Source organism: Leptodactylus fuscus, chromosome 7, assembly GCF_031893055.1.
Source record: "Leptodactylus fuscus isolate aLepFus1 chromosome 7, aLepFus1.hap2, whole genome shotgun sequence".
In the NCBI taxonomy this organism is placed as follows: Eukaryota; Metazoa; Chordata; class Amphibia; order Anura; family Leptodactylidae; genus Leptodactylus; species Leptodactylus fuscus.
In genome coordinates, this window is record NC_134271.1 from 38,488,713 (window position 1) to 38,503,815 (window position 15,103).

At 41.9% G+C, this 15,103-nt stretch overlaps 1 protein-coding gene across 2 annotated transcripts in view; it reads right to left on the reverse strand.

The window, feature by feature from the left end:
* Window positions 1-15,103, reverse strand: part of EDC4 (enhancer of mRNA decapping 4) — a 310,514-nt gene that overhangs the window by 268,206 nt on the left and 27,205 nt on the right. For both annotated transcript variants that reach the window (XM_075281772.1, XM_075281771.1), the window contains 3 exons: window positions 14,183-14,345; window positions 11,114-11,225; window positions 2,353-2,452 (listed from right to left, as the gene is read on the reverse strand). In XM_075281772.1, coding sequence (XP_075137873.1) covers window positions 2,353-2,452; window positions 11,114-11,225; window positions 14,183-14,345 — 375 coding nt within the window. The remainder of the gene's footprint in view (window positions 1-2,352; window positions 2,453-11,113; window positions 11,226-14,182; window positions 14,346-15,103) is intronic.

The following is a 15,103-nucleotide window of genomic DNA, read 5'->3' on the forward strand; positions in this document are numbered from 1 at the left end:
TGCTCTCTCACACACAGCAGACAGTGCTCACTATAAGACTTCCGGTGCTCATTGCTGACTAGTATATGAATAAAATCGGACTCATTCAAAAACGACTGAGGGGATTAACATACAAAAAGTATGTCTGGACTAGCCTTTATGCTTAAGAAAAAAAAAAAAAGTTTTCCCAATGACAGAAGAGCCCCTTTAAAATTTGTTCTAGGCAGCGCTCCAATCTTCCAGAACAGTTGGAGTTTTTCCTCTAACCGCTACAATGCCAAAGTAACAAGCGCAGGTAGTGTCGCTGCTGGATCTGCCATTTATGCTCTGTAAAGGCCAAAAAGCATCATATGGGAGGGGTTTCAAGTCTCCAATTAGAGGCAACCAGAGCTAAAATTCTCAACCATTCCCTATTCCTGTCCTCTTGATAGTACAAAACCTAAATAGCTCATTAGACACCAACACTAGCAACATTGATTGCTTGGGAACAGTTAAAGGGATTCTACCACAATCGCTTTTTTTCAAGCTTTAGACGTCGGAATAGCCTTTAGAAAGGCTATTCGTATCTTACCTTTAGACGTGGTCTCTGCTGCGCAGGTTCCTTAGAAATACTGGTTTTAACCAGTATGCAAATGAGTCCTCCGCAGCAATGGGGGCGTCCCCACTGCTGCCAGATAGCTCTCTCCAGCGACGCCTCCATCTTCAGCTGCAACCCCGCCTCTTCTATGTTCCGTCTCGGTCCAACCTCCGACACCTGCGCAGTACGCTCCTGTATTGAACTACAAGAGCAAGCGCGGCCTCCAAAAAATGGCCGCCGCTCTTGCTCTTGTAGATCAATACAGGAGCGTACTGCCCCAGGCGACGGAGGTTGGACCAAGACGGAGGAGTCGCTGGAGAGAGCTCTCTGGCAGCAGTGGGGACGCCCCCATCGCCGTTTGAGCGCTGGGGCCCGCCCCCATTGCTGCGGAGAACTCATTTGCATACTGATTAAAACCGGTATTTCTAATGAACGGCGCTGCGGAGACCACGTCTAAAGGTAAGAGAAGAATAACTTTTCTAAAGGCTATTCCAACGTCTAAAACCGGTATTTCTAATGAACGGCGCTGCGGAGACCACGTCTAAAGGTAAGAGAAGAATAACTTTTCTAAAGGCTATTCCAACGTCTAAAGCACAAAAAAAAACAAAAACGATTTAGTGGTAGAATGCCTTTAAGACTACAGACAAAATTCCAACTGTCAGGAATAAGCAGAGCAGCAGCAATTAATTGGTGTAAAGAGCTGGACTTAAAGACCTTGCTACACTTCTAACTCAGAAGTACTTAAAAATCACAGAATTCAAAGAGGGTGTACTTTATTTTTTGGACCATAAGACGCACCTTGGTTTCAGAGGAGATAAATGGGGGGAAAAATATGTATGGGAGGGACAAGGAAAGAGGGGGAAGAAATCTTATGCCGACAATACGGTGGAGATCTGCTGCTGGAGGGCTACCAGTTGTGAATCACTTGTATGGAGACAGCATTTGCAACCTGTGTGGCTCTGCCAATGTTTCCAAAGTACAATTCCATTATCCAAACCAACAAAAGCATGATTAGCGCTGTAGTTTGGCAACAATTGTAAGGCTACATTGATAGGACGTCCTCAAGTGTTCACATACAGTGCAATGATGATATTACGCTAGCGCACTACATGTGACTTCTGGGGCCCAATTATAGGATCCGTCAGGAACCCATGAGGCATGTGACCTTAATGACAGACCGGAAGAGCCCTAAACGGGATGCTGGGGATCGGTGGAAGACCAAGAGATGCGAGTATTAGAGTTAATTATTGTTACTCACCTCTCCTGGGCAGACAATATGGATAGTGGTCGGGGAATCAGTGTGTCCCTGATCGTTATCATGGTGCTGCGGGAACCCAGCCATCTCCAGCTGTCCTCATACCACTCCAGGAGACCCAGCTCCACCATTGCTGCCCACCCTCACTCACTACATTCTGACTATAAGATGCATGTTCCTCCCACATTTGGAGGAAGGGGAAAGGGGGGGGGAGTGTGTCTTATAGTCCGAAACATACGGTAATGGAAAAGAAATAGTCATGATTTTTACATATAAATTTATGGACATATATAATACAACTTGACAAGAAATGCATAATTATTTATAATGTCAACATATTATGCAGCAGAGACGCTTATCTATACATATTAAAGCAATCGCCTTGCTTGAGCAGGCAGGGACCATTTCAAATTATAGTGGGGGTTGCATGGAAAAGTATTGAGGTCCTGTCAGGTGCAGCTGAGGCTGAACATAGGAGTTTACTGTATATTTCACAATGCATTCTTTTAATCATATAATTACTTGGGGGGGGGGAACATACCTCTTGCAGCATATGCAAGGTAGGAATTAGACACTGCAATTAAATTTCCATTGTAATATTTCTGTTCCCAATCATATTTTGCCACAGGTTGTATTTTCACCTAAGTGTAAAGAAAGAACACAGCAATTAATATGAATGGATAAAGGAATCTAACACAATATTCAATAATCAGCATGATTTAGAAACAGGCGCTGTCATTCTCAGGCAAAGTACCTGGGGCAGGCTTATAGCCAGGGGCGGATCCAGGGCCGGGCGGGGCCCCGCGGCGCGGCCGGGACCTAACAAAATGGTCCCGGTCGGCATGTCCCGGCTCCAACTGAGCTCAGCGTTAAAGCAGGAGCTGACAACTCCTGCTTTAAACGCCTATGTATTTCAGCTCATCAGCGGTAGGACGCCGATGAGCTGAATGCATAGGCGTTTAAATCCGGAGCTGTCACAGCTCAGCTCCGGCTTTAACGCTGAGCTCCGGGCCTCCGGCATTTGTAGCCGCGATGTGAAGACGTCATCACATCGCGGCTACAATATGTGTATGAGGGAGAGAGCTGCGAGGGAACGAGGAATGGTGAGTGTGTGTGTGAGTGTGTGTGAGTGAGAACGGCATGACACTGGGGCAGATGGAGGGGGGAGAACGGCATGACACTGGGGCAGATGGAGGGAGGAGAACGGCATGACACTGGGGCAGATGAAGGGGGAGAACGGCATGGCACTGGGGCAGATGAAGGGGGGGAAGAACAGCATGGCACTGGGGCAGATGAAGGGGGGGAAGAACAGCATGGCACTGGGGCAGATGAAGGGGGGGGAAGAACAGCATGGCACTGGGGCAGATGAAGGGGGGGGGGAGAACAGCATGACACTGGGGCAGATGAAGGGGGAGAAGAACAGCATGACACTGGGGCAGATGGAGGGGGGAGAAGAACAGCATGACACTGGGGCAGATGGAGGGGGGAGAATGGCATGACACTGGGGCAGATGGAGGGGGGAGAACGGCATGACACTGGGGCAGATGGAGGGGGGGGAGAACAGCATGACACTGGGGCAGATGAAGGGGGGGAGAACGGTATGACACTGGGGCAGATGAAGGGGGGAGAATGGCATGACACTGGGGCAGATAGAGGGGGAGAGAACAGCATGACACTGGGGCAGATGGAGGGGGGAGAACGGCATGACACTGGGGCAGATGGAGGGGGGGAGAACGGCATGACACTGGGGCAGATGGAGGGGGGGAGAACAGCATGACACTGGGGCAGATGGAGGGGGAGAACGGCATGACACTGGGGCAGATGAAGGGGGGAGAACGGCATGACACTGGGGCAGAGACAGGGGGGAAATGAAACTGTGGGCAGATAAAGGGGGAGAATGGCATGAAACTGGGGACAGAGATAGAGGGGGGGACATGAAACTAGGGGTAGATGAAAGGTGTATATGAAAATGGGGGGGGGGAGATATAATTTACGGGTGACTGTAGGAGGATTATACTGTGTGGAATCACATGAAAATTGAATGAGAATGGGTGGAGTCAACATAAAAGTGGGCGGGGCCTAATTTGATTCGCTGCGCGCGCCGCACGTTTTGTTCCCTCTTTCTAGTCTTCAACAGTTGGGAAGTACAGGTTAGAAGTGCGAGACCCCCAGTAAGTAGGGCCCCGCCAAAGTCAATTGCCCAGGGCCCCACAAACCCTGGATCCGCCACTGCTTATAGCCGCCTTCAATCACTGATGCTTTTGCTTCTCTGAAAGTGAAAGCAACAATTAGATTTGCTCAAAAACCACATGCATAGTGTAATATATATATATATATATATATATATATATATATATATATATATATATATATATATATATAGTAGTGGTATTTATATTACATAAAAAAAAAAAAAAAAAAAACATACTTTTTGAGCAAAGAGATTCCATGTAAACACAGCCAACAGTAAAACAGCACAGCCAGCAATTGAATCCAGCTGATTCCACTTAGGCCTCAACCATAGATGTGTGGTTCATCAAGGACATGATAACATCTGAATAGACAAATTATAATATATGGAAACCTAGGGTATCCTCATTAGGTAATGAACCAACAGCAACACTTATTTATTTAGCTTACTTATATAGCACCATAATATTCCGCAGCGCTTTACAGATAGTCAGTCACTGTCCCATATAGGTTACCGTATATACTCGAGTACAAGCCGACTAGAATATAAGCTGACCCCCTAATTTTACCACAAAAAAACTGGGAAAAGAGAAAACACTGAAGTTTGTCAATAAATGACAAAGGGCTTGTTCACATCTGCGCCCGGTCTCCGTTCTGCAGGTTTCCATTTCCTGCGCAAAACAGAGGCAGGAGACGGAAACCTGCAGGACTCTTTCATACCCATTCATTTGAATGGGTATGAAAGATGTCCGGCGCTGAGCGTTTTATGCTCTCCACCACGAAACCGTTTTTTTTAAATTGGATGCAGAGTCGGACATGCAGTACTCTGTGTCCGGTTAAAAAAAAAAAAAAAAACGGTTTTGCGGCAGAGAGCATAAAACGCTCACCGCCGCTCACGGCCGGACCCGGTCTGACAGGTTTCAGTCTTCTGCATGCAGAAGACGGAAAGCTGAGAACGGAGACCCGAACGCTAGTGTGAACCTAGCGTAAGCAGGAGCGGAGCAAGAGTTTGTGTGTTATCATTCATATTCTCTGAAAAAAAGGCCAAAAAACCCAAAAAGAATCTTCCAAGGTATGCAAACTTTTTAGCACAACTATATATTTGAGCCTGAACTATGCTGGAAGGTCAACTGAGGCTAAGATCACACTTGCGCTGAGCTCTCGATTGTGCAGGTCCCCCGACAGACATTTTAAAGTGCAGAAATTTGCCACTGGTGCTTTTGGAGACTATTCTCTGTTTCATATGACACTAAGGTTAGCACATTCATAAAGGGTGAAAATGAGAAACCACATATCGCAATCTCTTATGCGATGTCTACTGAGCACAAAAATACTCAACATGTGGGTGTAAAACTAATGTTGGGGCACACGGCAGTGCACAGAAGGAGCAAAAACTTGGCATTTGAAAACCAGATATTGATGGAACAGATTTCTGACGCCATGTCTCATTCGTAAAGCCCCTAAAAGTAACCCTATTTTGGAAATCTCACCCCTCTACAGAATTAACAAGGGGCATAGAGAGGATTTTCATAGCCTTTTTTAGAGATTTTATTAACATGGGATGTGTAAATGAAAAATTATCACTTTAAGTAAAGTATCCCCCCAGATAGCTGAACAATTACTCCTGAAAAGAGTAATATCCAATATGTGGTAATTATCATCTACTGTAAGGGGACATGGTCGGGTTCAGAATAAAAAAGAGCGCCGTTTGACTTTTGGAGGGCGGATTTTGCTGAAGTAGGTATTCAGGTGCCATGTCACACTTGCAGGCCACCTAATGTACCAGTACAATTGAAACTCCTAAAAGTTGACTCCATTTTGAAAACTACACCCCTCACAGAGCATATCATGGGATATCGTGAGCATTTTGACCATTCAGCTGTTTCACTGATTTTATTAATATTGGGATGGGAAAATGAAAAATTACACGCACCCCTCCCCCCCACCAAAAAATAAATAAGTAAATCTATCAATTTAGCCCCAATTTTTTTTTCATAATACCTCATGTGGTTGTAAACTAACATATGGGTATATGACAGGCCATGGAATGGAAAGAGTGGTGATTAGCTGTTCGATTGCTATTTTGGTGGAATAATTTTCAGGTGCCACGTCATATTTGCAGAGTCCCTAAAGTACCAGTACAAAGGAAACCCCCAAAAAGTGACTATTTTGAAAACTACACCCCTTACAAAATTTATCAAGGAGTGTGCTGAGAATTTTGACCTTATAGCTTTTTCACAGATTTTAATAACATTTGGGACGTAAATAATTTAAAAAAAAAAATTCCCCCAATAAACTTTCCATTTTGCCCCAAATCATTCATTTTTACAAGGAGTTCATGATGAAACCACACACACATAGGGAATATGTATGTAGTCATAAACTACTGTATGAAGCTCAGAGGGGGGGGGGGGGAGGTCATTTAGCTTTGTAAAGGCAGATTTTGCTGGAATAGGTGCCATGTCTTCTTTGTAGAGCCCCTAAAGAACCAATGCTATATGCGGAGCCCCTGAAGTACCAGTATGTCAAAAGTGAATCCCATTTTAGAAACTACACCCATCAACAAATTTCTCAAGGTGTATTATCATTTTGAGTCCAAGAGAGCTTAATAAAAATTCTTGTACAAAGTGAAAATTTAAATTTTTAAAGGATTATGCAATTTCAGACACACACAATCCTAAAACTATTAAGTGGGCTATTGGTGGAAAAAAAAAAAAAAGTTGTATACATAGGAGTTAACTGCTACTTTGGCACACAGCAAGACTCAAAGGAACACTGTGCTTTTTAGCTTTTGGAATATAGATTTAGACGGACTTTCTAGACACCATTGCTTTTGAGTCTTGGAAGTAAATGTAAATTGAAATTTCCCAAGAAGTAACACCTTTTGGTAGGTGCAATTTTAGAGTCTCTGTAAACCCGACATGATGTCCAGAAACCAAGAATCTAAATCTGCGCTCCGAAAACACATAGTGCTCCTTCACATGTGCATCCATTGAATTGCCAGTAAATTGCCATCCGCAGTCAAGTGACCCCACTTGAAAACTACACAGAAGGGATTTATCAAACAGTGAAGTTAGCATTTTGCAAGCTTGAGAGTTGCATTAATTTAATTTACAGAAATGCATATGCAGCTGATAATGGAAAGTGAAAATTGCAATTGTTTTTAAAGATAAGCCATATCAATGCCTGGTATGTTGTGCCCATCTTGTGTCAGCAGAGATGCACACTTCATAAACTGTTAAGCAGGTATCCCTGGCAAAACAGCTTATGGAGTTACACACTATAATGATATATCTCTGGAAGAATTGTTTTCAACAATAATAACCATCATCTGTGTATTCAATTCTGGAAATATATTATAGAAACACTTGTGAATTATAAATCAATATACCCCTGGATAAATGAATTCAGGGGTTTAGTTTCCAGAATGGGAGAATGTCAAGGGATGCCGCTTAACAGCATTTCAGGAGCTCTGCAAAAGTGTCATGCAGGACGCAGAAGGAAAGAAGTGCTATGTGGCTTTTGGAGTACAGATTTGGTATCTGTCATGTCAAGTCTGCAGAGCCTCTAAGGTGCCAGAAAAGTAGGATACCCCATGGAGTGACTACATTTTAAAAATTAAATCAAAGAATTTATCAAGGGGTTATTAAAAATAAATAAAAAAAATAAAAAGTTAATTTTCGTTTTGTCTATTAATTTTTGAGAAGCACTCTAAGGCTCAAAATGATAATACCCCTTGAGAAATTCCTTGAGGAGTGTAGTTTCATAAAATAGGCCACTTTTGAGGGGTTTCCATTGTCCTGGGACTTTAGGGGCTGTGCAAATGTGACATGACACCAGAAAACTATTCCAGCACAATGTTTGCCAAAAGTCAAATGGCGCTCTTTCCGTTCTGAGCCCCACCATGTTCCCATACAGCAGTTTACAACTAAATATGGGGCATTTCTATGTTTAGGAAAAATTGTGTAAAACTGTGGGGGGCTTTTTCTTCTTCACCTTATAAAAATTAAAAATATGGCGCTAAATGGACTGTTTATTGGAAAAAATTCATTTTTCATTTTTAAGTCCGAATGCAAATACAACCTGTGAAACAGCTGTAAGGTAAAAACACTCACCATACCCCTTGAGAAATTCCATAAGGAGTGTAGTTTCCAAAATGGGGTCACCATTGTATTGGTACTTTAGGGGCTTTGTAAATTGGACATGGCACCTTAACACTATTCCAGCAAAATCCGCCCACCTAAACCCAAAGAGCGCTCTTTTCATTCTGAGCCCAACCATGTTCCCATACAGCAGATTACAACCAGATATTGGGCATTTCTGTGTTCAGTAGAAATTGTGTAACAAACTTTAGCGAAGTTTTTTATCTTTTATCCTCTTGTGAAAATGAAAAATTTGGGGCTAAATTGACAGTTTATTGGTAAAGTAATTTTTCATTTTCAGGCACCAATGTTGATAAAATCTGTGAAGTGGCTGTAGGGTCAGAATGCTCACTATACCCTTTCATATGTTCTATGAGGGGTGTAGTTTCCAAAACTGTGTCACATTTGGGGGATTCCATTATACAACTACTTTAAGGGCTCTGCAAATGTGACATGGAGCCTGAAAACAATTCCAGCAAAATCTGCTCTCCAGAGCCCAAATAGCGCTCTTTCCATTTTGAGCCCCACCATGTACCCATACAGTAGATTAGAACCACATATGGGGTATCGCCATGTTCAAATGTTTAAACTGTGGGGTGCATTTTTTCCTTTAACCCCTTGTGAAAATGAAAACTTTGGGGATAAAGGGACATTTTAGTAATTTTTCGCTTACACATTCCAATGTTAGTAAAATCTGTGAAACGGCTATAAGTGTCAAAATGCTCACTATACCCCTTGATGAATTCTGTGAGGGGTGTAGTTTGCAAAATGAGGTCACTTTTGGGGGATACTTATTGTTTTATTCTCTGGGAGCTCTGCAAATGAGACATGGCGCCTGAAAACTATTCCAGCACAATCTGCTTTTGAAATGTCAAGTGTCGTTCCTTCCCTTCTGCGTACTGACGTGTGCCCAAATATCAGTTTACACCCACATGTGGGGTATTTCTGTGCAGGGGACAAATTGCATGATAAGCTATGAGATGCATTTTCTCCTTTCATATTTCTGTGAATATGTTAATTTTAGGGCTAAATGAATGTGTTCGTGAAAAAAAAAAAGATCTAAATTTCACCTTTTTTTAATTCCTGTGAAATGCTTAAAGGGGTTAATAAACTTCCCAAATGCAGTTCATAATTATTTGAGGGGTTTAGTTTTGAAAATGAGGTGATTTACGGGGGTTTCTAATATATAGGCCTTTATAATCTCCATCTGAACTGAAGGGGTCCCTAAAAAATTAGTTTGGGGAATTCTCTTGTAAATCTGGAAAAATCGCTGTTACACTTGTAAGCCTTGTAACAACCAAAATAAATTAAAGAACAATTAAAAGATATGCCATGCTAGCTAAAGTAGTCTGTCACATTGACTCCTACTTTGTCCTTGAGCTATACCCGAGCCAGTGTCTCAAAAATATTGGATAGGAGTGAGGATTGGCATTTATTGTTGGCTCAATATGAGCTGGGCATTCCTGATCTAAATTGTCTAATATTGGACTCTACCATTACCTCAATGCTCAACTCACTGTATTTTATTTTAAATATGATTTTTATTGAATAGAAGAAAACTTTTACAATATAATAGAAAAACTCAACTCACTGTAATGGGGATGCCCGCTTCATGCTTTTGTCCCTATTGGATTTATTATCCCAGCCAGATATTCTACATTGTATGTGGTCTCGCGGATCTTAGGTATTTATACCTTTTCTAGTCAATAACTTTTCCAAATGGAAGATAAATTTCAGACCTCTTTGGCATTCAGACCCTCGGTGAGAGGTGGGGATTGGGACACACTGATACTCAGACAGGAGACACAATGGATCTATAGACCGGACACCATCAGTTCACGGGGCCTGAATGAACAGTTGGACTACACCTGTTTCATTGAATAGGGTCCCGTTCTCTTTTCAGTTATACACATCTTCTCATTAGAATAAAATATCATCTTTCCCCTTTTTGGGAACCATGCTCTTCCATGTGATATACTGACTGGTGGTTGTTCTTTTATCACTGTGTCTATCACTGTTAGGGAGACATAAATAAAGCCCTAACTACGGTGGCTCTTTTTTTGCAGTCTGTAAAACCTGTTTAGATTATGGCAGATAATCGATCATCCTTTAATAAATTATTTCTACCCATGTTGGGCATCATAGTCCCCTCCTATTCAGTCATTTTTGGTGAGCTTTTCAATCTTGCATACACCCTTATTACTAGGTGGGCACACTTATCTTGATGATTAATGTACCGAACGGTACGGGTGTATTAGTTTGGCCACGAACACTAGTAGTGGGTCAGTATGTATCAATGCCTCTCTGTCATTCAAAGGCAGGTTCTATCTGCTGTGTTACAAACACCTAGTCTCTGTGTTATAAATGCCTAGCCCCTATGAATTTGGAAGGACGTAGTACTTCATTCCCCATGGTGTCACAGTCATCTATACTTAGGAGATTTAGCAGGCATACTTGCTTATAGCCATTTCCACCTTTGACCTGTTGGAGGCATATGTAAGAAATTTATTACCTGCCTCTATATCTGGTTCTCATATGCTCCTTATGTGTTACACGGAGGGTTGCATATTAGTATTCTTTCATACTTGCTTTATCCTTACCTGGTTAATTTGGCTGTTTGTATTGAGTTTAGGCATATCAGTAACTGGCCTGCCGTGTAAAGGGTTAAATTTGGGGGGGTGATTTAGTCAGGAGATTTTGTATATCTCTAACAGTGTCAGTTAATCTAGCAAAAATTAAGCAATTATAGCACTGTTAATAGAAAAACAAAAAACAGAAATGTTATGGGTTTTGGAAGGAGTGATGTAAAAAAAGGCTTAATCAATCAGCATGGACTGCAAGACCTTCTGGTCCGATCTCCAATTACAGCTATTGCTTTATAAAAAAAAAAAATAAAAAAAAATGCTGGCTCTGAAAGACGACATCAGAATATTAAGGAATTTTGTAAAACAGTAAAATTAAAATGCTTACCTTGTTGCTTCCTCTTGCTTTGCTGCAAATATTAGAATCACTACTGGCGACAATTTCAACATCTTTGCCAATTATCTCAATGCAAGGAGGAGAGTCACCCCCAGAAAGGCAACTAAGGAGAAAACAAACAAATAAAACATTGTCATTTTAAAATTCAAGTATTTTGGAGCATTCGCTCTGAATTAAAATTGGTAAATAAAAATGTTAATTAAGGAGGATCTGAATTCAGCACATTGTCACCTTTGCCGGTATGTGCTATTATGTCGAAGATATCCCTCCACTGTCAGAAGGGTGGGTCTTAAAGGGATTCTACCACTAAAACAACATTTTTTCTGTTTACTACGTCGGAATAGCCTTAAGAAAGGCTATTTGTCTCCTACTTTGCTCAGTCGCCTCCGGTCCGCCGTTCTGTAGAAATACCAGTTTTTACCGGTATGCAGATGAGTTCTCTCACAGCAATGGGGGCGGGCCCCAGGGCTCAAACGGCCAGAGAACTCTCTCCAGCATCGCCTACATCTTCAACAGCAACCGCGGCTTCTTCCGACTGGGGTCACACTCCGCTCTTGCGTGCATGCGCAGTACACTCCTGTAGTTCTACGGAGCGGAGTGCATACCGTTTAAAAATGCTATTTCTATGGAACGGCGGGCCGGAGGCGACTGAGAAAGGTAGGAGGTAGGTAAATAGAAAAAAAAAAAAAAATGTTTTATTGGTAGAATACCTTTAAAGTCTAGCGCCATCGCTTTAATGACTCAAGGCTTTAAGGCTCATCCTTCTAAATGTAGAGGGATATCTGTGCCAAAACCAAAGGCATCAATATCTTTGAAAGAGTGCATACCGGCAAAACTGGTATAGTAAACAGTACTGTTGGGAAGGGGGCATTCTCTCATTCCACAGATGACGCTAGGTTGTAAGGACCGCCATTCTGACAGTGGAGAGATATTTGTGCCACAACTAGACTTCTAGTAGTATATATTACTACTAATCTCCAAGTTGCTCTTTAACTCATCAATAGAGATGAGCGAGTATTCGATCGAATATTACGGTATTTGAAATACTCGTACTCGATCAAGTACCACTCGCTATTCGAATGGAAAAGTTCGATGCAGAACCAGCATTGATTGGCCGAATGCTATACAGTCGGCCAATCAACGCTGGTTCTTCTCCTACTTTTAGAAGTCTTCTCCGTGCAGCTTCCCCACGTCATCTTCCGGCTCTGAATTCACTCTGCCAGGCATCGGGCGTGGGCAGAGCCGACTGCGCATGCCCGCACTACATTTTCTTGTAATGCGGGCCTGGGCAGAGTCGACTGTGCATGCCCGCATTACAAGAAATGCCTGGCAGAGTGAATTCGGAGCCGGAAGATGCCGCAGGGATGCTGCACGGAGAAGACTTCTCGGAGGATCCAGCCCGACCCTCACTCATGGCCTTGGTAAGTGTAATTTGATCGAATGTTGCCTACCCCTGAAACAAGCATTTCCCCCCATAGACTATAATAGGATTCGAGTTTCGATTCGAGTAGTTGAATATTGAGCGGCTACTCGAAACAAATATCGAACATTTTACTGTTCGCTCATCTCTACTCATCAACTCCAATTCCTTGATATTTAAAAAAATAAATAAAAAATCATAAATGGTCGGGAATTCACATAAATCAGTAGTAAAAGTGACTTCACATGACCAATAAAAGGGAAGCCATAAATAAATTCCTGAACAACCCATTTAAGAATCAGAATAAGAACACATGAAAATGTAAAGTGTAAAAAAAATTAAAAAAAAAAAAAAAAAAAAAAAAAAACAGGATCTATGTGTATGGGCCTATTGAAATGTACAGGACCATAGTTTTATCCCCAATTGTAGATAAAAGTTTGGCCCTGTGCATGACAGTTTAGTAACTCCATGTGCCTCTTAATAGCAATTAACCCCATCATGTCCCTCACATTAACCCTTGTGTGAGAGTTACTGATATGTGAGAGACTTGGAGGTAATAATTAAGTATCTTCATTATTGAGGTCTTTTATTAGTACCTCCATATGTCTCACATATTAGTAACCTTTATATGGGGCACACAGGGGTTAATATGAGGGACATGATGGGGTATTCCTATTAATGTGAGGCACATGGAGTTACTAACACTAAACTAATAACCCCAAATGCCTGACAATGATAATAGGAACTAAAGGAAGGAACCTGTATGTTTCTTACTTTCACTTTGCTTCCTCTCCTCCTCGAGGAATCTTTGCAGGATGCAGACGGCAGGAGCAATCACTATAGCAGGCAGAGACCTGAGCGATTAAGCTCCACCCTCTGGGTTTCCTGCACCCCTCTCATTGGAGGGCAGTGAGAGAAGGGGAGTGTCCTTATGCCTCAGCTCTAGCTGAGCACTGAAGGGACGCTCCGACTTCATTTAACTCTTGCAGGTCCTGTGTTGCTGGCGTGCCAGTGAATATGGCAGGAGTGCCACTCTTGGCACGTGCCAGGGGTTGCGGACCTCTGCTGTAGAGGGTAATATGAATTTTGTGGCTTGCTATGGTCCAAAGTGTGTGATTGCAGAGATAGTGATGTGAGTTTGGGTTTTGTGAGGGTCCTGGGAAAAACGTATGTGCGCTATTGTGACGAAAAGTAGCCTACTGCGCAATCCAGTGTAGTAACTATCTTTGTGGAAAATTTCAGCCAAATCGGTGGAGCGGGTTTTGCGTGATTGAGGAACAAACATCCAAACACACAAACATCCAAACTCACAAACTTTCACCTTTATAATATTAATAGGATACACACACACACTGTTACAAGTGATATAACTGAATTACTTTTTATCTGAATAACTCTAAATAGAACATCCCTCTATCCTATTGTGATTTTAATCCTTGAACCATATGGCGACGGATCTTACGCACCATATATCAACAATTGGGGAGTCACATGGTTTTATTTTCTAGAGACCGCCGTGTCTCAAGCAGTTTGGATCAATGGATTTGTTTGTTTACCTGATGAAGCCATTTTAATTAATTATTATATTTATTGGTTTATTGGTCCATTTGAGTATACAAAAGAGTATGAAAACAACTTACATAACTTGCTTATCAGAAAATGGCATCTCAACATTCCGGAGAGGATTATCCAGCAAAGTAGTATCAGAACTTGTGGCATCTGGATGTGCTACAGGATCAGAAATAAAGCCATTCAGTTCTCCATTAAAAGAATTTGGCTTTTGACAATTTTCATTTCCAGGATCTAATATGAAAAAAAAAAAAAAAAATGTTATCAATGCTTACACAATGAAATGAGGCCCGATTCACATCTGAGACCCCTGGTAACTGAAACCTATACGCATTAAAAAGCCATTAGCTAAGAAACCCCACGGAACCCATAGACTAAAATGGGGCCTGTGTGTTTTCCGCACGATTCATGGGGGGGGGTCCCCAAATAGAATACCTGACACAGATGTGAACCAGGCCTGACAACGACAAACTAGCACACAGAGAATTAATGAGTAACATACTATATGCAGCATATGTAAAAAGAAAAACTCAGAAGCCATACATTTTATCTTTCTGTCAACATCATTGCACAATTCATGGAACATGTTTTGTTAATTTTTTTTATTTTATTTTTTTTTGGGGGGGGGTGTTTTTTCCTTTGGGAGGGGGGTTGTTGGAGGCTGCGAAAGTAATCCATGAATCCAATACGGTTTGTGTGATCTTAGGAGGTTCACTCTGCTTTCAAAGTTACATGGTAATTATTGCAGCGGGCAAGTTACCATATCTATATAAGATTTGTTCTGTTTAAAGACTTTCAATCCTTCAGTTGCTAAATGTTGCTAGAAAATCTATTTTACGTTATCACAGGCCTAAGGATCCTACACGAACGTATTGTAGGAATAGAATAAAGATGGTCACCAAGCATGCACTGTCGGCTCTGCGCATGCTCTGTGGCCATCTTCATTCTATTCCTACACAAGTTAGAATATGACGTTTCGAAGCTTTCCTCTG